The sequence below is a fragment of the Melanotaenia boesemani genome, chromosome 5, assembly GCF_017639745.1.
Source record: "Melanotaenia boesemani isolate fMelBoe1 chromosome 5, fMelBoe1.pri, whole genome shotgun sequence".
Taxonomy (NCBI): domain Eukaryota; kingdom Metazoa; phylum Chordata; class Actinopteri; order Atheriniformes; family Melanotaeniidae; genus Melanotaenia; species Melanotaenia boesemani.
In genome coordinates, this window is record NC_055686.1 from 26,977,135 (window position 1) to 27,000,074 (window position 22,940).

A 22,940-nucleotide genomic window follows, 5' to 3' on the forward strand; every position below is an offset into this window, starting at 1 on the left:
GAATTTTATCTTTGTTAGTTTTTTTTCCACACCAATACAACCTCATTCTAGATCAGGGGTAGGTAAGTTTGGTCTTATAGAGGCACAATCCTGCAAGTTTTAGATGTTTACCTGATCTAACACACCTGATTGAAATTAAATTGATCCCACAGCTTATAAAGTTCTGTTCAGGGACTTATTTGAAACATGTAAAACTTGCAAGATTGTGGCTGTTAGGACCAATCCTGTTTAGGACTCTAGTCCTGCCCCTGCTGACCTTTGTCTGATGTAAATGAAATGGATGGTTTTAATAGCTGTAGCCTGCGCCTATTTCACATAAAAAAGAGAGAGAGGATAAACTCTGCAGATATTGCAGAGAGGCAAGCAGAAGTTCTCTGGATGAGTAAGGGTAACTAAGCATTACATGCGTAAAGAAGAGGAACTGCGATGACCTAACCGGGCCTGGAGAGGGTTTCAGCTCTTTACCAAATATGGCCGGTGTGGGGCGTGGGATTCCTCGCGCTGTGATGTAGGTACCGTGGAAGGGGGTGTAAGCACGGAAACTCAGCGCTTTCCGAGAGCATGACCATTAACTCCGAGCCGAAAAAAAGGTAAGATCTTCAGAAATACGCTGTTTTTTCTCTTAAATATTTGCTGTTGAAGTCGAAAACTGCTATTTCTCATCAGCATCTATTTGTGGAAGAGCTGATTATAGTGCGTAATGGGCGCGGTATGTCCGCTATTTGGGACGGAAAAGGTTGGATCACGTACACTTCTGCTACTTATTTATATATTTTCACGTAATCTAAAAGTACAGCTATGTTTTTTATACTTCAAAAATAATGTCTAGCAGGGCTGTTAACTAACAGAGGATGTAAGAAGTTGTTTAATAAAGACATCAGACAGTTTGTAAAAAAAAAAAAAAAAAAAAAACGTTACTCTTTAAAAGCCAGCTGATTACATCAAAGCCTGTTTACAAATAGCAGCGAGCTGATGTGTTTATGACGGTGTAATTAAGGCAGGTATGCATGCCCTCTGCATGCTTCTACTATCAAACCAACAAACCAACCAACCTCTGCAGCAGGAGGCCACAGCCACCACAACCACGGTTTCTCATGCCGCTGCAGCTGCTTAGTGAAGGAGGGGTCTCTCAGAGCAATGCAATAGGTTACCAAGCATATTCAACAAGTTAAAGTCAAATAAAGATGACTAAAGCAATCCAAAATCAGAGTTTTGTTGTACAATATTCACTAACACTGCAGGTTGTAAAGGGATCTAAATCAAACTCTTGATTCCTATTATCTCATGGGGAGGAAAATAAAAAGGAGATCCAATTCTTATTTGACTTGTGTTGTTAATGAGGGCTCATAGAGACATGCTATTAGCTCTTTAGAGCTGCTTCCTGTGTATGAGTCTCATTACACATAACAGGAAGTGTGCTATTGGAGTTAATGGCTAATGAAGTTTGCAATTTTCCTGCTTTTGACAGAGTAAGGGAGCGTATTGTAGGGAATGATGTACCCTCCCATAACAATCGCCTTTCAGCTCAAGCCATGAGTGAAATGTTCCAGCCTGTGGTCTGCACTGATTCCAGCCAGTTTAATCTTGTCAAACACTCACTATTTGAACCCAAAAATAAATGAAAACACTCTATGCGAACTGATTCATTGCATTCAACACGCAGTCATGCTGAGGCGTTCATGGGCGATAAAGATACATTTCCTCTCATCAGTTAAACCACATTTTCCTGAAGCATGTTCACACCTTAAACGCGCTTGGTTTTAGATTTCCTGCTGGCAGAGCTGAAGAAAGTAAAGCAACTGAGAGAAAACAAAACATGGAGATAGTTATTTGGCAAAAACAAGTGTTTGTCTCAAATCCAGAAATGTGATCAATACAATATTGTCCAATATTGTACAGAATTCCCTAAACTGCTTTAGCTTTAACACTTGTTGAAACTAAAAACCATTAGTTCACTTAACTAATTTTCTTTATACCCTCAACTTGTTTGAATCAACTCTCTTAAATCTGACTTATTCAAATTATTTAGGTCGTACAAATAAAAAAATCTGAAGTAGTCAGACTCAATTTCATGAAAAGTCAACTTAAAAGACCCAACGTGTTCAGAATTTAAATATTTGATTAATGTAATATTAACTTAAGATTTACATCGAATTTGGTAGTACAGATTTCAAAGAGAATATTTTGATGGTTTAACTTTGCATATTTTTTTAAATCACAGACTAGGGGTATGAAACTGCATCAGAACTGAGATAAAGTCTCATTAAGAAGTATTATTTCTATAGGCAGTAAAGCACATAACTCACATTTATAAGATAGCAAGATAGCTCTACCAGCTACATTTCTGCTGCATATGCATCTGCCATGAGCCTTTGGGGTCCAGATATGTTGAGTTTAGAAAATAGCCCCACCCCTCTGACAGGAACACATGTTCGCTTATCTTAACTAATTATTATTGTTCCACACAATTGAATGAAGTGTTAGAACTTATTTGTTTTAATATTGAGATTCAGTTTATACCAAACATAAAATACTTAATCACTACTAAAACGTGTATATTTAAATAAAATCCTGCATGTGGAGATGAAGATCAGTCATCAGTAAAAAAACATGTTTAACTTTGCTTCGCTTGCACAGCCAATACAGGTGTTTATTACCATGTAATAGCAAGCTCGTTCTCACAAGTAACAATAAGAATAAAAGCTTATTATATCTACATTTGTGTTCACTATTCATCTTAAATCAAAAACCACTAAAAAACACTGATGTCTACATATTATAACTAATTCTGAATTAATTACCCTTTGAGCCATGTGCCTACTTTTTTAAGCCTTTGTTGAGAATTGCATACTCATAATGAAATTAATCCAGAATAACTTTATCGTCCCTGAGGGGAAATTTGTCACAGACATCAGTGTAGTTGTGCTGCAATCAACAAATATCAGCCACACAACTTAAAAATGTGTTAAGATGTGTAAATATCAGTGTTGTGTGTAACTGGTGAGGCGTAAATGAAGATGTTGTTTTAAACCTCTATCAAATAATAGTTTAATATGTGAACATTTCCTTTGCAAAGGTCAACTCAAATAAAATAAGGCAGAACAATTAGAGACTTTAGTTGAAACAGTAAAGGCGAGGTCTCAAAATGGCCGTTTTGCCACACTTTGGCCGTCTGTTCCATTCCCTCTGGGGAACCTCAGGTTTTAAACGTGATTGAGCCTCGATTGAAAATATCCAACAAAAGCTGATTCATAGTTCTTGTAAGTAAAAGCTACAGAGGCAGGGAGAGGCTGTCTTTCTATGTTTTTCTTAACATTGTTAGCTTGAGATAACAATGACTGTTTTAACATGATAACAGAATAATTCAGTCCGTTATTTCGAGTAAACAAGCTTTGTTAATATATTTTGGATATACAATAAAGAGCTAGATCAGAGCTTATCCAGCATACTCCTCTCTCCCACCAGCTCAGCTGGGTCCAGGGCCTTTCCCAGTACAGAGGGACAGCCCCTGATCAATGCATCCAGCTTTACTTCCATCAAGTCTTCTACAAAGTCTAACACGTTAACCTCATACTTATAGTAGTCATACAAAAGTAAATCAAGCATGCCACACTCAACTGCTGTAAAAATCAACTACATGCAAAATGTATATTTATTTTTTAAACAGGCAGCCTCAGACAGGCCTCAGTATAGGATGAAATGAAAGACAAAAGTCTAATAAGTTTACAACAAAAAGGATTGCATATCTTTGCCTACATGGCCATGTATTTTTCTTTCTTGTAGGCAGGGCAGCTTCCCTTTTCTAACTATCCAGTTATCAGCATCCAACTCATACCATCCATATTACTCTTAGCTTTTATTTAGCCTGAGGGACTTTCCAACTCTTTAAAGTGTGAGCTAACTCTAACTTCCTATATACACACAGGTCAGAGGGCGAACAGGAAACCTTGCAGATTCCTTTGCCTTTACACAACTTCACTATGAGCCCAGGCATGTTAATCAAGAATGAGCAATTCATTCATTTATGATTCAGAAGATCTTTTGTTATCGTTTTAAAAGTTATCACAGTGACTTAGATTTCCTGTTCAGCGATAGCTCATGTTTCTACCAATCTTTCAATCTGTTCTGACGAGCATTTGTTTTCCTTCTGCAGAATATGTGACACACGTCAGCGGAGTTTGTGACAAGCAGCTGCTACAGGATCTCACTTTAACACTTTGCTGAACTACAAATTCCCTTAAACTCCTGACCGATTGTGACATCCCATCATGCCATTGGTTGTGTTTCCCACCTCCCAGCTGCTATGGGTGCGTGTAGCTGCCCTGTTGTTCACCTGCGTCTCGTTCAGTGTGGTAGCTCATGGAGGCATGCTGCCCTCCGGAGGCATGGCTGACTGGTGCATCTTCTGCTGGGCGTTCAGCTTCGCCTGCACCCTGCTGGTCCTGCTGGTGGAGCAGTTTGGCCTCCAGGCCCGAATCCCTGTATCCTGGTCCAACTTCCCCATCACTGTTGCCTGCTACGGAGCCCTCCTCTGCCTCTCTGCATCCATCATCTTCCCAGTGTTCTTCGTTAAGGACCAACAGAACAGAGGTGTGGCTTATGACCATCGCATCGCCTCCACAGTTTTCTCCTGCCTGGCAACGGTGGCCTACTTGTGGGAGGTGAGCCTGTCCAAGGCCAGGCCAGGAGAGGTGGCAGGTTACATGGCTACTGCTCCAGGCTTAATGAAAGTATGCCAGACCTTTGTGGCCTGCATTATATTCATCCTGGTCAGCGATCCTGTGTCATACACCCAGCATGCAGCACTGAAGTGGTGCATGGCCGTGTACTGCATCTGCTTCATCCTCTCCATGGCCGTGGTGGTGCTGTGTGTGGGAGAGTGCACCGGCTGTCTCCCCATCCCATTCTCTAAGTTTCTTTCAGCGTACGGCCTCTTGGCTGTTATCATGTATTTGACGGCCACCATCATCTGGCCTGTGTTCCAATTTGACAAGCAGTACCAGTACCAGTACCAATCCAATAAACTGATTGCTGTTGCTGTGTTCACTGCCCTCAACTTCCTCCTGTACCTCGCTGACTTGGCCTACACCGCCAGATTAGTTTTTGTCAGCGTCTGAAAACAGATGCAGAAAAGAGCTTGAGTGGCAAAAAAAATTATACAACGCTTTCATATTTTTTTCTTTACAATGCTGAAAATTAGATGTGTTGATGTGACAAAGCAGCCAAAGACAAAGAATATATGTATATGTTTGTGCTCTGATGGATGCAGGACAGTATTTAACCTTCAATGTGAAATGATCTGTGTCAACAAGTATAACATGAGTGAAAAATATCTAAATATGGAAGTTTTCCAGGACAGTGTAACGAGAAAAAAGGAAAAGGTCAACCCACTGGAACATAAGGGAAAGAGGATAAGCATTTTCATCACAGCTCAACACAAAATAATTTTCATTCTTTTTTTTTTTACTTTTTGTTACTTTTATAACAAAATATCAGTATTAAAATATTTGAAATGATGTTATTGCAAGAAATGAAGTGTTAAAACAAGAAGCCAATAAAGGTATTTACTGTGCATCATGTTGATGGAGTCTCTGATAAGGTTTGATTTGTTCTTGAGCAACACAGAAAATGGTATCAAAATACATATTAGGTGTAAATACATGAAAATACAAAGGAAGACTGGTTGTGTCACAGATTTAGGAAACTATTTCCCTGCCAATAATATTATACACTGAACACCTTTAATCCTTGAAAAAGACTGCTTCTAATAAAGATAATTACACAGGCTGATTAGTTTAGACTGCTGATTTGTAGAACCTGAAGATGCTTAAGATATTTTTGTTTAAAGCCTACTTGATAGTATTATTTCTAGCACATTATAGTATTATTTCTAGCAAATTAATAAATCATACAGGAATTTAAACATTCAGTTAAAAAGGCAGCTTTTAGTCTAGGAGATGGATTTGTTTGTGAAATATGCAGCACTGCTGTGTGGATATAAAATAAAAATTGTAAAATTGAGATTCAGCCTTATTTATTCAAGAAATGAAGTGGTCATGGAACACATATAGGTAAGTAGTAGAGAAAAAAGCAAGAAGGTATAAGCAACCAGTTTCTCTAAATAAATAAATAAATAAAATTCTACTGACCTACTGTTGAAGAAAATGGGGATATTATTGTGAAGCTTTTGCTCCAGTCACAGACGTTTTGAGAGAAAATCTACTCAGTATTTTTGTTCATGATCAGGATATGATTAGTAAAGCCTGTAAAGCATTTTGTATAACTGTGTGTAACAGCAAACATGTTAAAATGTGCACACAAATATCAAGATACTGAAACAAAATAATTTTACACATGCACAATTTGCAAACTGCACAAATATTAATATCTACAACATTAAGAACGTGTATTTAATTTGTTAAATACACGTGCACGGATCCTGTCCTGTAACGTACAGACAGCACAACATTTACACACAGATAAGTTTGCATGTGCATGTGGGATTTTTAGGCTCCTTTCATACTTTCTGGAGGCCATTTTACATAAATATGGTGTGTTTAAGTGCTGGTGGGAAGCTGGGTCATCTGGATTTTAAACAAATCTTCTCCTGTATTGGGAAGGATGGTTTCTCAGACTAACAGGCAGACAGACAGACAGACACAGATATTAATTTGTCAGTACGTATGGCAGCACTCAGGTAGCAGTTGGGAGGTCAAGGGCCCATAGTGGTTCTCTGGTTGTTTGGGGACTTGATCTGGGTCTGGGTCATTAATATATATACATATATATATAATATTTCAACACATGAATCCTTAGTCACAAGAGAAAACAAACAAACAAATGTGAGACTGCTTCCCTCAGTCTAAAAATGTTTTTACAAAGGTGACAGTAGTTAATCCAGTTAATGTGTAATAATACTAATAAGCTGACTTTCTTATCTAGCAACTTTTTTCATAAGCAAATCAGCTGGGAGCATCATCCAGTCGGTTTTAGAGATAACCGAAAGCATGAAGGCAGTTGTTGTAAATCAAAACAGAAAGTCTGTTTAACACCAGTTCTGTATGTGATGCTGTGCTTTGGACAGTGGTTCACTTGAACTCTAAAAGATAAAATTAACTTTGATGGTGATAAGCAATTCCAGACCATTAATTAATCTAATGCAGAAGATTATATAGGACCTAGATAACAAACAATGGAGACCAGGCTTTTATAATGTATTTACAGGAATTACTTTTTTCTTCATGCATTATTTGTTAAAAGCGTTTTAACCTGTTTTAGATCTGGTGTACTATATGAGTGAAACATCTATAACAAGATCTCTATGAGATGAAATATGTCAAGGGCAAAAGATCTGATGTCTCAGCAAGAAAAAAACTAGTCCATACGTTAATCTTTAGGCTTGATTATTGTATCAGTGTTTTTACAGGTTCTACCCAAAAAATCATTAGACTCCTGCAGCTTATTCAGAACTCTGCTGCTCAAGTCCTCACTAAGACTAACAAAGTGGACCACATCAGTCCAGCTCTGAGGTCTTTACACTGGCTGCCTGTTTGTCAGAGAACAGATTTTAAAGTTCTGCTGCTGGTCTATAAAGCTCTGAATGGTTTATGACCAAAATACATCAGTGACCTCTTGACCCAGTATGAACCTACCAGAACCCTCATGTCATCTGGATCCAGTTTCTTATCAGTTCCCAGAGTCAGAACCAGACATGGAGAAGCTGCATTCAGCTTCTATGCTCCACATGTCTGGAACAAACTCCCAGAAAGCCTCAGATCAGCTGAAACACTCAGTTTATTTAAATCCAGGTTGAAGACCCACCTGTTCTCTGCTGCATTTCAGTAGTTTTTATTTAAAAAGTCCAATTCTGCATCAGTTTTCTTAAGCTTGAATTTTTAAATCTGATCATGTTTTAATACAGTTTTATCCAATGTTTATTCTTTGTCCCCTTCTTTGTTTGCCTTACATTGAAATAGTATGTTTTAACAGCACCTCTTAATACTGAATTTTATCCAATGTTCTTTCTTTTTGCTTTTATTTTATTTATTTGCTTTTAATGTCAAATTATGCTTCTTGTATTCTGTAAAGTACTTTGAATCACCCTGTTGTTGAATTGTGCTATACAAATAAACTTGCCTTGCTTTGAAATGGTTTGTTTAGAAAGCACATTTTTTAGGGTGGAGCCTTCATTGAAACAGGAAGGTGAAATTAAACTTTCCTGTCATTACAACATACAAAGCTTGAACGGCAAAGAAGCCATAATCAAAGCAGAGTGGGAGAGGACACCGTGATTCAAACTATTTTCGCTTTGGATTTTAAATCATGGAAGGTGAGTTATGCATATAAGTTCTGACTTCTGTCGTTTGATGAAACCAATGCTAACTGAACAACGTATAGCATTACTAAAAAAAAAGGTCAAATCATCTTGTCTGTGGTGTTTCTCAGACACGTTTTATTAAACAAATGTAGGAAAGATCAAAGTTACCAGGATGGACATGAAGTGCTCTTCTACTGTAGCTCCACCTGCTCACTGACCTTCGATTGAATGCATAAGTTGTAGCTTTATAAGTGGCTTTTTTTCTCTCCCAGAAAGAAATGATTCCAGTTGTTGTAGATATAAGTGAAACTTTGTCTCTCTGAGGAACTCTGAGGCAGCAGAGGATTAGGCAGTAGAGCATGTTTTCTAGTAACTGGCAGGTTGATGATGTGAATCCTGCTTCAGTCAATCTGTATTTATGTCCCTGGGCAAGACACTTGAACGAATGAATGTAAGATGGTGGATGGAGATGCCATTTGCACAGAATGGCAGCCATGTTTCCATCAGTCTGTCCCAGTGAAGCTATGACTGTACATGTAGCTTACCAGTACCAGTGTGTGGATGTGGAATAAATAAATAAATACATATAAATGTAAAGCACTTTGTGTGCCTAGAAACATGCTATACAAATTTAATCCTTTAAAATGGTTGTGTAGGTATTTTGACACCACCCATCGCTGTTTAGGGTGGGGGGCTCATTGAAACAGGAAGATGAAGTTGAACTCTAGTTTTTGCATCATCATGCTTACGTGAACAGTAGTTTGCATGCATACTTTTCCCAGTGCGTAAGTCTGAGTTTATATATATATATATATATATATATAAATCTGTGTGTGTGTCTGTGTGTATAGTTTACAATAAATAAGAATTGATGTAATTGGCCATATAAAAAGAACTGAGTCAAATTCACCATCAATCAAAATGACTTCAATTTAATTTCTTTCCTGCCTTCTTTTTCTATATAAAAATTTTTTATGTACTTCTTTTGTCTTTGATATTCTTTTACTTCCATATATTATGAAAGTTCTTTAGTTTTAAAAGACAAATCTAGTCAAGTTTGGGTAACAAAGAACAATTTATGTTTATCACTTTCAGTAGAAATTGTTAAGTTATAAAGAAAATTAATATCCTGAATTCAGTTAGTTTGAGTGATTTTTGTGATTCAAAGAGATTTTCCAAAATAAATTAATATGTAAAGGTTTTGAATTTCAGTTATTTCATTTTAGAAAGATAGTTTAGTTTTTGTCATTTGTTTTCTTTCAATATTTTCTTTTAAACAAATACTCTGTAGATATTTTCAGCACATGCACCAACCAGAGTTTCTCAGGTAGTCGTAGTTCACTGGGTAAAAATGCTTCACTTACAACTACAAGCTTTGGGATCATTTTTGATTTGCAAGACAAAAGCGCATATGGGTTTAATTTGACTCACATTCAAGATTCACTTGTTTATTGTTTAGTGTTTATTACGGACTCCTGCCAGCTGTTAAGGAGTCTGATGGCCAAGGGAAAGAAAGAGTTTCTGAGTCTGCATGTCCTGCATTTCAGACTCCCGTATCTCCTGCCTGAGGGGCAGGATACAGTCCATGTTGGGGGTGGGTGGGGTCTTTGATGATGGAGGCAGCTCTCCTGTGGGCTCTGTGCTGGTAGATGCTCTGCAGAGAGGACAGTGGAGTCCTGGTGATCTTGGACGCAGTCTTCACCACTCTCTGCAGGCAGTCTGTGACAGTAGAGCTGCCGTACCACACGGTGATGCAGCTGGACAGGAAGGACTCAATGACGCAGCTGTAGAAGTTTCTGAGGATATTTGGTGACATGCCAAACTTCCTCAGCCTCCTCAGGAAGTACAGCTCTCTTCACAAGCTGTGTGGTGCTGAGCATCCAGGTGAGGTCCTCACTGATGTTGACCCCCAGATATTTTAAAGCTGCTCACCCTCTCCACTTCCAGCCCGTGGATAAGCAGTGGCTGATGAGAGTTCTTCTCCTTCCTCGTGTCCACTATCATCTCCATGATAGACATGAGATGAGAATGTCCCTTTAAACCTGACTAAATTAAGTGTTTATTATAAATCTATTTAAATGGAAGAAAAAAAAAATACTGGAAATTGTTTTAAAATTGTCATTACTTAAAAGCTGGGATGGTGAATAAAGTGAAAATAAAAACAGAATGCAAAATCAAATAAGCTGGAGTCAGGGCAACAAATGCCTGAAAAAGTAAGTGGCACTAAAAAGTGTTGTTACTAGCTTAACTGAAAATACATCATAAACGTGTTTAGGTATGAAAAGAGCACCCTAGAGAGGAAGAGTCTCTTAGAAGCATATGGGTAAAGGTTCATTAATCTTCAAAAACATGTGTCCACAAATTGTGGAGCAGCTGCAGAATCATGTTTCTCATAGTAAAATTGTGAATATTCTGTCTTCTAGAGCATAAATCATCAAATGATTCAGAGAAGCTGGACACATCTCTGTGTGCAAGGAAAACGGTCAAAGGTCAGTACGGGATGCTTGACATATTTGGGCCTCTGGTGGAATTACAGTGAAAACATGCAGGATTTTGTCACTGAATAAACTGTGTTGCTAAGACTGGATGCTACACAGTGGTAAGAGTTGCCCTGTCTCAGCTTTTTGAGATGTGTTGCTGACATCAAATCCAAAATGTTTCCTATGTTCTGTTGTGAATAAATTATTAGCTTGTGAAATTGGTGTTTTTATTTATATCTTAAAAAATGTTTCTATGTTTTGGAATTGGGGTAACGTGTTGCTTAGCACGATGGAGCATAATTATAGGTGACATTACAGAACATGCACAGATATGTGGTATAGGGTGTGGAAATAAACAGGAGACAAATATATTTCTGACACTCAAACATGTTTGTCTTCCAGATTCTGATACAATGAGGATTGTCCTTCTTGGAAAAACTGGAGCTGGGAAAAGCAGCTTGGCCAACACCATATGTGGAGAGAATCTGTTCCCAGTAAACCATTCTTTTAGCTCAGGAACCAAAAGCTGTGTGGCTAAAACTAAACGTATCAATGGAAGAAGCATCACTTTGGTTGACACTCCTGGGTTCTTCGACACTGACATGTCTGAACCTGATCTGAAGTCTGAGATAGTGAGGTGCATCACAGAATGTGCTCCTGGGCCTCATGCTTTTCTCATTGTGCTTAAGCTGGAAAGGTTCACAGAGCAGGAGCAGGCTGTCGTCAAAAAGATATGCGAATACCTCTCTGATGAAGCTCTAAAATATGCTGCAGTGGTCTTCACTTATGGAGATCAGCTCCCTGAAGGGCAGCAAATTGATGAGCTTGTTGATCAGAACAAGCTTGTAAGTGAGCTGGTGAAAAAATGTGGCAACCGGTGCCACATCGTTGATAATAAACACTGGAACAACAAACCTGAGGAAGAGTACAAGAGCAACCAGTTTCAGGTAGAAGAGCTTCTTAACACCATAAGCACAATGGTGACGGCAAATAATGGCAGATACTACAGTAATGATTTGCTGCAACTAGTGGAGGAAGAAATAGAGGAAGAGGAAGAGCACATTAGGCTGCTCCAAGAAAACCTGTCAGAAGATGAGATCAGACAGCAGGCTAAAGTTAAAGTCTTTGAAAAACTCTTAATCAAATTAGCAGCCATAGCAACAGGTGTATTGTTAGGTGCATTTTTTGGTGTTGTAGTGATGGGTGGAATAGCTCTCACACTTTTAAAAACATCTCCAGAGCCAGTGCCGCTACGAGAAGCTACAGGAAAGACAGCAATTGCTGTTGGGAGAGGATTACTTGGAGTAGGAGCAGCAACAGCAGCAGGAGGAGGAGGAGGAGCAGGGATAGTAGCATTAGGAGGAGGATCAGCATTACCAATAGCATTCGCTGCAGTAGGAGCAGTGGGAGGTGGTTTTATTGGGTATGATGCAGCTGAAAGAGCAGAAACACCAGTGGAAGCAGCAAAAATGGCTGCAGATGCAGTCAAGCAAAACGCCCAGATTGTCTTAAATGAAGCCAACACGTTTTGGAACAAAGTTGTAGAGACAAATACCAAAACACCTGAGAAAGCTGTGGAGAATTCTTTATTTAAAAAAAACATGTCTTTCTAGATGTGCATTTTTAAAGCAAATGTAAACATTAAAATAACTGGAACATTTGTCTATACTATGTGTTGGATGTGGGTGTTGGGAACAATTTTGTGCCAGAAAAAGTTAGTTGCTTTTTCCATCTTAAAAGCATGAGAGACTGTAGAAATCCATCCCAGTCTGGCAGCTAACAGTAAAAATATCATTACTGTATGCAATCAAATTTAAAAAAACATTATGAAACTAAAATTCACTATTGTCCAAACCTGTATAACCTTTTCCTTAATAAATATTTTCCTAACCCCATTTGTGACTTTGTTTTGCATCAACAGTTGTTAATTGACTTGCTAGTCCCACTGCATCACTGCATCTTGTGATGGAAAACAACAACCAGATGCTACATGTAGGTCCCACTAACTGTTTATTTCACTGGAAACTGTAACATTTGTTTTAACAGAATATGGATATAACGTAATTAAAATCTAGTTGTTATCAAGACTAATCTTAACTATATGATATGAACTTGGAGGGCCAAAGGTTAAATAAATTAATGTAATTAAGTTTAATCCAAGTAATTAAGATGGTTAAAATTCTCTAAATTCTGTTCACTTCTATTAACAAAACAATAGCTGTAATTCATTGTATAAAACTTTTCACTTTTACTTTTACTTTGTTTAATCTGTTTTTATTTTGTTTATTTAGTTAATCAGTAAGTAAAATGACACAAAAATACTTCAGTTTTTTCAGTAGGAGTAAATATGTAAATAAATTACAAATAAATAAATAAATAAACAATATAAAAAAACTAAACAATCAAATTGCTCAGCAACTCATGTTACTCAGGAAAAACTCCAAAGCTCCTTGCATAAAGAATGCAGTTTTCAGCTAAGCAGACAGCAGAACATGTGTATGCCAGTCTGACTTTATAACAGCAATAATCCACCTTTCACCATAGTTTTGTGTTTAGAGAATATCTTCTAGACATAAAACTACAGTTTACCTGTGGGTTAATTATGAAAATGAAAGAGCTTTAATAAATTTTGGCAGTGTGATGTGACTTCTCTCCAGTTACTGAGCAACACTGTGTTTAAAAACAATTTTACAGGAAGATGCTGAACCATGATAGAGAGGTCTGGGGTCTGATGATAGTTAGCAAAAAATCCTTTCGCACTAAGTTCCCACCTCAAAACATGAACAATTTTGAGTCCATTAATTATTTAAAATAAGGTGAACTTGAAGTAATCATGTGTGTTAAGAATTAAACCAAGATTTTGTGATGTAGCTCTTATAATTTATGTGGAACTGGCCACAACAAGCTTTTTCCACAACCTCATGTACTTACAACAAACTCAGATTTATCAAGTTCACAAAATATCTGAAAACTCAGATCCTTCTGGTTACTTGTACTCAGTCACTTAAACTAACATCAAATACATTTTTAACAAGTTTGCATATTTATTAAGGCCAACTTGTTAGATTTTACAGTGCACATAGATCAGTTTTGCTAAAGCATCACAGTGCAACCAACATGTTGCTGTTGCAGGTTCTGAAGGTGGAAATCTAGTTTCTCCAACTTCATGCAGTTTAATGAACTGGGACACCAAAAAATCTATACAGGGATAATTAATAGAAGAAGAGAATTAATACACCGACCACTTGAGTGTTGCCAAATACAAGAAGGTGAACAACAGAAGGGAACAATAATCACTGTTTACTGGGGTTTTTATCTTTTGAGCTGAGATTCATATGAAATTGGTTTAAAGTGGTTTAATCTTTTAGTGTGTTGTTTCATGAAAACAAGTTACATGCTCCAATTAAAGTAACAAAAAACATCAAATAAATGCAGTGGGATAGAAATCACAGTATTTCTCAATCACAGTATTTAATGCAGTGGTGGGAAGTTTAGAGTACCATAAAAACTTTTGTACTCAGGACGGCTTTAATATAATTTTATAATAATAATAATAATAATAATAATAATAATAATAATTATTATTATTAAATTAATGTACTAAAGCAAAATACAAGGACACTTCAAATCTAACTCCATGGCAGTACTAAAAGCAATAAAGCATAATTTATATGTATAGTTTTTGTATTGGGATGTTAAAAACAAATTTTACCAGCAGAATTCAGCTTTCTTCATGTGGAAAACAGAGAATGTAGAGAATTCATGACAGCTGCTATGGGTGCGTGTAGCTGCCCTGTTGTTCACCTGCGTCTCGTTCAGGGTGGTAGCTCATGGAGGCATGCTGCCCTCCGGAGGCATGGCTGACTGGTGCATCTTCTGCTGGGCGTTCAGCTTCGCCTGCACCCTGCTGGTCCTGCTGGTGGAGCAGTTTGGCCTCCAGGCCCGAATCCCTGTATCCTGGTCCAACTTCCCCATCACTGTTGCCTGCTACGGAGCCCTCCTCTGCCTCTCTGCATCCATCATCTTCCCAGTGTTCTTTGTTAAGGACCAACAGAACAGAGGTGTGGCTTATGACCATCGCATCGCCTCCACAGTTTTCTCCTGCCTGGCAACGGTGGCCTACTTGTGGGAGGTGAGCCTGTCCAAGGCCAGGCCAGGAGAGGTGGCAGGTTACATGGCTACTGCTCCAGGCTTAATGAAAGTGTGCCAGACCTTTGTGGCCTGCATTATATTCATCCTGGTCAGCGATCCTGTGTCATACACCCAGCATGCAGCACTGAAGTGGTGCATGGCCGTGTACTGCATCTGCTTCATCCTCTCCATGGCCGTGGTGGTGCTGTGTGTGGGAGAGTGCACCGGCTGTCTCCCCATCCCATTCTCTAAGTTTCTGTCAGCGTACGGCCTCTTGGCTGTTATCATGTATTTGACGGCCACCATCATCTGGCCTGTGTTCCAATTTGACAAGCAGTACCAGTACCAGTACCAATCCGATAAACTGATTGCTGTCGCTGTGTTCACTGCCCTCAACTTCCTCCTGTACCTCGCTGACTTGGCCTACACCGCCAGATTAGTTTTTGTCAGCGTCTGAAAGCAGATGCAGAAAAGAGCTTGAGTGGCAAAAAAAATTATACAATGCTTTCATATTTTTTTCTTTACAATGCTGAAAATTAGATGTGTTGATGTGACAAAGCAGCCAAAGACAAAGAATATATGTATATGTTTGTGCTCTGATGGATGCAGGACAGTATTTAACCTTCAATGTGAAATGATCTGTGTCAACAAGTATAACATGAGTGAAAAATATCTAAATATGGAAGTTTTCCAGGACAGTGTAACGAGAAAAAAGGAAAAGGTCAACCCACTGGAACATAAGGGAAAGAGGATAAGCATTTTCATCACAGCTCAACACAAAATAATTTTCATTCTTTTTTTTTTTTACTTTTTGTTACTTTTATAACAAAATATCAGTATTAAAATATTTGAAATGATGTTATTGCAAGAAATGAAGTGTTAAAACAAGAAGCCAATAAAGGTATTTACTGTGCATCATGTTGATGGAGTCTCTGATAAGGTTTGATTTGTTCTTGAGCAACACAGAAAATATTATCAAAATACATATTAGGTGTAAATACATGAAAATACAAAGGAAGACTGGTTGTGTCACAGATTTAGGAAACTATTCCCCTTCCAGTAATATTATACACTGAACACTTTTAATCCTTGAAAAAGAGTGCTTCTAATAAAGATAATTACACAGGCTGATTAGTTTAGACCACGGATTTGTAGAACCTGAAGATGCTTAAGATATTTTTGTTTAAAGCCCACTAGATAGTATTATTTCTAGCACATTAATAAATCATACAGGAATTTAAACATTCAGTTAAAAAGGCAGCTTTTAGTCTAGTAGATGGATTTGTTTGTGAAATATGCAGCACTGCTGTGTGGATATAAAATAAAAATTGTAAAATTGAGATTCAGCCTTATTTAGTCAAGAAATGAAGTGGTCATGGAACACATATAGGTAAGTAGTAGAGAAAAAAGCAAGAAGGCATAAGCAACCAGTTTCTCTAAATAAATAAATAAATAAATAAATAAACAAATAATATTCTACTGACCTACTATTGAAGAAAATGGGGATATTATTGAAAAGCTTTTAAAGCCTGTAAAGCATTTTGTATAACTGTGTGTAACAGCAAACATGTTAAAATGTGCACACAAATATCAAGATACTGAAACAAAATAATTTTACACATGCACAATTTGCAAACTGCACAAATATTAATATCTACAACATTAAGAATGTGTATTTAATTTGTTAAATACACGTGCACGGATCATGTCCTGTAATGTACAGACAGCACAACATTTACACACAGATAAGTTTGCATGTGCATGTGGGATTTTTAGGCTCCTTTCATACTTTCTGGAGGCCATTTTACATAAATATGGTGTGTTTAAGTGCTGGTGGGAAGCTGGGTCATCTGGATTTTAAACAAATCTTCTCCTGTATTGGGAAGGATGGTTTCTCAGCCTAACAGGCAGACAGACAGACAGACACAGATATTAATTTGTCAGTACGTATGGCAGCACTCAGGTAGCAGTTGGGAGGTCAAGGGCCCATAGTGGTTCTCTGGTTGTTTGGGGACTTGATCTGGGTCTGGGTCATTAATATATATACATATATATATAATATTTCAACACATGAATCCTTAGTCACAAGAGAAAACAAACAAACAAATGTGAGACTGCTTCCCTCAGTCTAAAAATGTTTTCACAAATGTGACAGTAGTTAATCCAGTTAATGTGTAATAATACTAATAAGCTGACTTTCTTATCTAGCAACTTTTTTCATAAGCAAATCAGTTGGGAGCATCATCCAGTCGGTTTTAGAGATAACCGAAAGCATGAAGGCAGTTGTTGTAAATCAAAACAGAAAGTCTGTTTAACACCAGTTCTGTATGTGATGCTGTGCTTTGGACAGTGGTTCACTTGAACTCTAAAAGATAAAATGAACTTTGATGGTGATAAGCAATTCAAGACCATTAATTAATCTAATGCAGAAGATTATATAGGACCTAGATAACAAACAATGGAGACCAGGCTTTTATAATGTATTTACAGGAATTACTTTTTTCTTCATGCATTATTTGTTAAAAGCGTTTTAACCTGTTTTAGATCTGGTGTACTATATGAGTGAAACATCTATAACAAGATCTCTATGAGATGAAATATGTCAAGGGCAAAAGATCTGATGTCTCAGCAAGAAAAAAACTAGTCCATACGTTAATCTTTAGGCTTGATTATTGTATCAGTGTTTTTACAGGTTCTACCCAAAAAATCATTAGACTCCTGCAGCTTATTCAGAACTCTGCTGCTCAAGTCCTCACTAAGACTAACAAAGTGGACCACATCAGTCCAGCTCTGAGGTCTTTACACTGGCTGCCTGTTTGTCAGAGAACAGATTTTAAAGTTCTGCTGCTGGTCTATAAAGCTCTGAATGGTTTATGACCAAAATACATCAGTGACCTCTTGACCCAGTATGAATCTACCAGAACCCTCGAGTCATCTAGATCCAGTTTCTTATCAGTTCCCAGAGTCAGAACCAGACATGAAAAAGCTGCATTCAGCTTCTATGCTCCACATGTCTGGAACAAACTCCCAGAAAGCCTCAGATCAGCTGAAACACTCAGTTTATTTAAATCCAGGTTGAAGACCCACCTGTTCTCTGCTGCATTTCAGTAGTTTTTATTTAAAAAGTCCAATTCTGCATCAGTTTTCTTAAGCTTGAATTTTTAAATCTGATCATGTTTTAATACAGTTTTATCCAATGTTTATTCTTTGTCCCCTTCTTTGTTTGCCTTACATTGAAATAGTATGTTTTAACAACACCTCTTAATACTGAATTTTATCCAATGTTCTTTCTTTTTGCTTTTATTTTATTTATTTGCTTTTAATGTCAAATTATGCTTCTTGTATTCTGTAAAGTACTTTGAATCACCCTGTTGTTGAATTGTGCTATACAAATAAACTTGCCTTGCTTTGAAATGGTTTGTTTAGAAAGCACATTTTTTAGGGTGGAGCCTTCATTGAAACAGGAAGGTGAAATTAAACTTTCCTGTCATTACAACATACAAAGCTTGAACGGCAAAGAAGCCATAATCAAAGCAGAGTGGGAGAGGACACCGTGATTCAAACTATTTTCGCTTTGGATTTTAAATCATGGAAGGTGAGTTATGCATATAAGTTCTGACTTCTGTCGTTTGATGAAACCAATGCTAACTGAACAACGTATAGCATTACTAAAAAAAAAGGTCAAATCATCTTGTCTGTGGTGTTTCTCAGACACGTTTTATTAAACAAATGTAGGAAAGATCAAAGTTACCAGGATGGACATGAAGTGCTCTTCTACTGTAGCTCCACCTGCTCACTGACCTTCGATTGAATGCATAAGTTGTAGCTTTATAAGTGGCTTTTTTTCTCTCCCAGAAAGAAATGATTCCAGTTGTTGTAGATATAAGTGAAACTTTGTCTCTCTGAGGAACTCTGAGGCAGCAGAGGATTAGGCAGTAGAGCATGTTTTCTAGTAACTGGCAGGTTGATGATGTGAATCCTGCTTCAGTCAATCTGTATTTATGTCCCTGGGCAAGACACTTGAATGAATGAATGTAAGATGGTGGATGGAGATGCCATTTGCACAGAATGGCAGCCCTGTTTCCATCAGTCTGTCCCAGTGAAGCTATGACTGTACATGTAGCTTACCAGTACCAGTGTGTGGATGTGGAATAAATAAATAAATACATATAAATGTAAAGCACTTTGTGTGCCTAGAAACATGCTATACAAATTTAATCCTTTAAAATGGTTGTGTAGGTATTTTGACACCACCCATCGCTGTTTAGGGTGGGGGGCTCATTGAAACAGGAAGATGAAGTTGAACTCTAGTTTTTGCATCATCATGCTTACGTGAACAGTAGTTTGCATGCATACTTTTCCCAGTGCGTAAGTCTGAGTTTATATATATATATATATATATATATATAAATCTGTGTGTGTGTCTGTGTGTATAGTTTACAATAAATAAGAATTGATGTAATTGGCCATATAAAAAGAACTGAGTCAAATTCACCATCAATCAAAATGACTTCAATTTAATTTCTTTCCTGCCTTCTTTTTCTATATAAAAATTTTTTATGTACTTCTTTTGTCTTTGATATTCTTTTACTTCCATATATTATGAAAGTTCTTTAGTTTTAAAAGACAAATCTAGTCAAGTTTGGGTAACAAAGAACAATTTATGTTTATCACTTTCAGTAGAAATTGTTAAGTTATAAAGAAAATTAATATCCTGAATTCAGTTAGTTTGAGTGATTTTTGTGATTCAAAGAGATTTTCCAAAATAAATTAATATGTAAAGGTTTTGAATTTCAGTTATTTCATTTTAGAAAGATAGTTTAGTTTTTGTCATTTGTTTTCTTTCAATATTTTCTTTTAAACAAATACTCTGTAGATATTTTCAGCACATGCACCAACCAGAGTTTCTCAGGTAGTCGTAGTTCACTGGGTAAAAATGCTTCACTTACAACTACAAGCTTTGGGATCATTTTTGATTTGCAAGACAAAAGCGCATATGGGTTTAATTTGACTCACATTCAAGATTCACTTGTTTATTGTTTAGTGTTTATTACGGACTCCTGCCAGCTGTTAAGGAGTCTGATGGCCAAGGGAAAGAAAGAGTTTCTGAGTCTGCATGTCCTGCATTTCAGACTCCCGTATCTCCTGCCTGAGGGGCAGGATACAGTCCATGTTGGGGGTGGGTGGGGTCTTTGATGATGGAGGCAGCTCTCCTGTGGGCTCTGTGCTGGTAGATGCTCTGCAGAGAGGACAGTGGAGTCCTGGTGATCTTGGACGCAGTCTTCACCACTCTCTGCAGGCAGTCTGTGACAGTAGAGCTGCCGTACCACACGGTGATGCAGCTGGACAGGAAGGACTCAATGACGCAGCTGTAGAAGTTTCTGAGGATATTTGGTGACATGCCAAACTTCCTCAGCCTCCTCAGGAAGTACAGCTCTCTTCACAAGCTGTGTGGTGCTGAGCATCCAGGTGAGGTCCTCACTGATGTTGACCCCCAGATATTTTAAAGCTGCTCACCCTCTCCACTTCCAGCCCGTGGATAAGCAGTGGCTGATGAGAGTTCTTCTCCTTCCTCGTGTCCACTATCATCTCCATGATAGACATGAGATGAGAATGTCCCTTTAAACCTGACTAAATTAAGTGTTTATTATAAATCTATTTAAATGGAAGAAAAAAAAAATACTGGAAATTGTTTTAAAATTGTCATTACTTAAAAGCTGGGATGGTGAATAAAGTGAAAATAAAAACAGAATGCAAAATCAAATAAGCTGGAGTCAGGGCAACAAATGCCTGAAAAAGTAAGTGGCACTAAAAAGTGTTGTTACTAGCTTAACTGAAAATACATCATAAACGTGTTTAGGTATGAAAAGAGCACCCTAGAGAGGAAGAGTCTCTTAGAAGCATATGGGTAAAGGTTCATTAATCTTCAAAAACATGTGTCCACAAATTGTGGAGCAGCTGCAGAATCATGTTTCTCATAGTAAAATTGTGAATATTCTGTCTTCTAGAGCATAAATCATCAAATGATTCAGAGAAGCTGGACACATCTCTGTGTGCAAGGAAAACGGTCAAAGGTCAGTACGGGATGCTTGACATATTTGGGCCTCTGGTGGAATTACAGTGAAAACATGCAGGATTTTGTCACTGAATAAACTGTGTTGCTAAGACTGGATGCTACACAGTGGTAAGAGTTGCCCTGTCTCAGCTTTTTGAGATGTGTTGCTGACATCAAATCCAAAATGTTTCCTATGTTCTGTTGTGAATAAATTATTAGCTTGTGAAATTGGTGTTTTTATTTATATCTTAAAAAATGTTTCTATGTTTTGGAATTGGGGTAACGTGTTGCTTAGCACGATGGAGCATAATTATAGGTGACATTACAGAACATGCACAGATATGTGGTATAGGGTGTGGAAATAAACAGGAGACAAATATATTTCTGACACTCAAACATGTTTGTCTTCCAGATTCTGATACAATGAGGATTGTCCTTCTTGGAAAAACTGGAGCTGGGAAAAGCAGCTTGGCCAACACCATATGTGGAGAGAATCTGTTCCCAGTAAACCATTCTTTTAGCTCAGGAACCAAAAGCTGTGTGGCTAAAACTAAACGTATCAATGGAAGAAGCATCACTTTGGTTGACACTCCTGGGTTCTTCGACACTGACATGTCTGAACCTGATCTGAAGTCTGAGATAGTGAGGTGCATCACAGAATGTGCTCCTGGGCCTCATGCTTTTCTCATTGTGCTTAAGCTGGAAAGGTTCACAGAGCAGGAGCAGGCTGTCGTCAAAAAGATATGCGAATACCTCTCTGATGAAGCTCTAAAATATGCTGCAGTGGTCTTCACTTATGGAGATCAGCTCCCTGAAGGGCAGCAAATTGATGAGCTTGTTGATCAGAACAAGCTTGTAAGTGAGCTGGTGAAAAAATGTGGCAACCGGTGCCACATCGTTGATAATAAACACTGGAACAACAAACCTGAGGAAGAGTACAAGAGCAACCAGTTTCAGGTAGAAGAGCTTCTTAACACCATAAGCACAATGGTGACGGCAAATAATGGCAGATACTACAGTAATGATTTGCTGCAACTAGTGGAGGAAGAAATAGAGGAAGAGGAAGAGCACATTAGGCTGCTCCAAGAAAACCTGTCAGAAGATGAGATCAGACAGCAGGCTAAAGTTAAAGTCTTTGAAAAACTCTTAATCAAATTAGCAGCCATAGCAACAGGTGTATTGTTAGGTGCATTTTTTGGTGTTGTAGTGATGGGTGGAATAGCTCTCACACTTTTAAAAACATCTCCAGAGCCAGTGCCGCTACGAGAAGCTACAGGAAAGACAGCAATTGCTGTTGGGAGAGGATTACTTGGAGTAGGAGCAGCAACAGCAGCAGGAGGAGGAGGAGGAGCAGGGATAGTAGCATTAGGAGGAGGATCAGCATTACCAATAGCATTCGCTGCAGTAGGAGCAGTGGGAGGTGGTTTTATTGGGTATGATGCAGCTGAAAGAGCAGAAACACCAGTGGAAGCAGCAAAAATGGCTGCAGATGCAGTCAAGCAAAACGCCCAGATTGTCTTAAATGAAGCCAACACGTTTTGGAACAAAGTTGTAGAGACAAATACCAAAACACCTGAGAAAGCTGTGGAGAATTCTTTATTTAAAAAAAACATGTCTTTCTAGATGTGCATTTTTAAAGCAAATGTAAACATTAAAATAACTGGAACATTTGTCTATACTATGTGTTGGATGTGGGTGTTGGGAACAATTTTGTGCCAGAAAAAGTTAGTTGCTTTTTCCATCTTAAAAGCATGAGAGACTGTAGAAATCCATCCCAGTCTGGCAGCTAACAGTAAAAATATCATTACTGTATGCAATCAAATTTAAAAAAACATTATGAAACTAAAATTCACTATTGTCCAAACCTGTATAACCTTTTCCTTAATAAATATTTTCCTAACCCCATTTGTGACTTTGTTTTGCATCAACAGTTGTTAATTGACTTGCTAGTCCCACT

The 22,940-nt window shown here is 37.8% G+C and overlaps 5 protein-coding genes across 7 annotated transcripts in view; 4 read left to right on the forward strand and 1 right to left on the reverse strand.

Moving 5' to 3' along the window:
* Window positions 1-22,940, reverse strand: part of LOC121639986 (Fc receptor-like protein 5) — a 907,115-nt gene that overhangs the window by 435,683 nt on the left and 448,492 nt on the right. The gene's annotated exons all lie outside the window — the stretch shown is intronic.
* Window positions 441-5,571, forward strand: LOC121640050 (myeloid-associated differentiation marker homolog). The gene is made up of 2 exons (XM_041985732.1): window positions 441-590; window positions 4,154-5,571. The coding sequence occupies exon 2, from the start codon at window positions 4,269-4,271 to the stop codon at window positions 5,115-5,117; it is 849 nt and encodes a 282-aa protein (XP_041841666.1). The 5' UTR covers window positions 441-590; window positions 4,154-4,268; the 3' UTR covers window positions 5,118-5,571.
* On the forward strand, window positions 8,210-12,689 carry LOC121640026 (GTPase IMAP family member 7-like). Of its 2 annotated transcripts, none has more exons than XM_041985694.1 (3): window positions 8,210-8,329; window positions 10,741-10,806; window positions 11,200-12,689. In XM_041985694.1, the coding sequence occupies exons 1-3, from the start codon at window positions 8,323-8,325 to the stop codon at window positions 12,408-12,410; spliced, it is 1,284 nt and encodes a 427-aa protein (XP_041841628.1). In that variant the 5' UTR covers window positions 8,210-8,322; the 3' UTR covers window positions 12,411-12,689. The 2 variants fall into 2 exon arrangements, with proteins under 2 accessions (XP_041841628.1, XP_041841629.1); XM_041985695.1 differs by lacking the exon at window positions 8,210-8,329 and adding an exon at window positions 10,500-10,640.
* Window positions 13,915-15,840, forward strand: LOC121640254 (myeloid-associated differentiation marker homolog). Its single transcript, XM_041985954.1, has 2 exons — window positions 13,915-13,938; window positions 14,567-15,840. Exons 1-2 carry the CDS (start codon window positions 13,915-13,917, stop codon window positions 15,383-15,385), a joined length of 843 nt encoding a protein of 280 aa, XP_041841888.1. The 3' UTR covers window positions 15,386-15,840.
* On the forward strand, window positions 18,411-22,885 carry LOC121640025 (GTPase IMAP family member 7-like). 2 transcript variants are annotated; one of them, XM_041985692.1, is made up of 3 exons: window positions 18,411-18,523; window positions 20,937-21,002; window positions 21,396-22,885. In XM_041985692.1, exons 1-3 carry the CDS (start codon window positions 18,517-18,519, stop codon window positions 22,604-22,606), a joined length of 1,284 nt encoding a protein of 427 aa, XP_041841626.1. In that variant the 5' UTR covers window positions 18,411-18,516; the 3' UTR covers window positions 22,607-22,885. The 2 variants fall into 2 exon arrangements, with proteins under 2 accessions (XP_041841626.1, XP_041841627.1); XM_041985693.1 differs by lacking the exon at window positions 18,411-18,523 and adding an exon at window positions 20,696-20,836.

Bases quoted from the DNA above. Each gene is read 5' to 3' on its own strand.
- LOC121640050 (XM_041985732.1), top strand. From the start codon at position 4,269: ATGCCATTGGTTGTGTTTCCCACCTCCCAGCTGCTATGGGTGCGTGTA.
- LOC121640026 (XM_041985694.1), top strand. The intron at 10,807-11,199 runs GTCAGTACGGGA...TTTGTCTTCCAG, and splicing joins TGCAAGGAAAACGGTCAAAG to ATTCTGATACAATGAGGATT.
- LOC121640254 (XM_041985954.1), top strand. From the start codon at position 13,915: ATGTTGCTGTTGCAGGTTCTGAAG. The intron at 13,939-14,566 runs GTGGAAATCTAG...AATTCATGACAG, and splicing joins TGCTGTTGCAGGTTCTGAAG to CTGCTATGGGTGCGTGTAGC.
- LOC121640025 (XM_041985692.1), top strand. The intron at 21,003-21,395 runs GTCAGTACGGGA...TTTGTCTTCCAG, and splicing joins TGCAAGGAAAACGGTCAAAG to ATTCTGATACAATGAGGATT.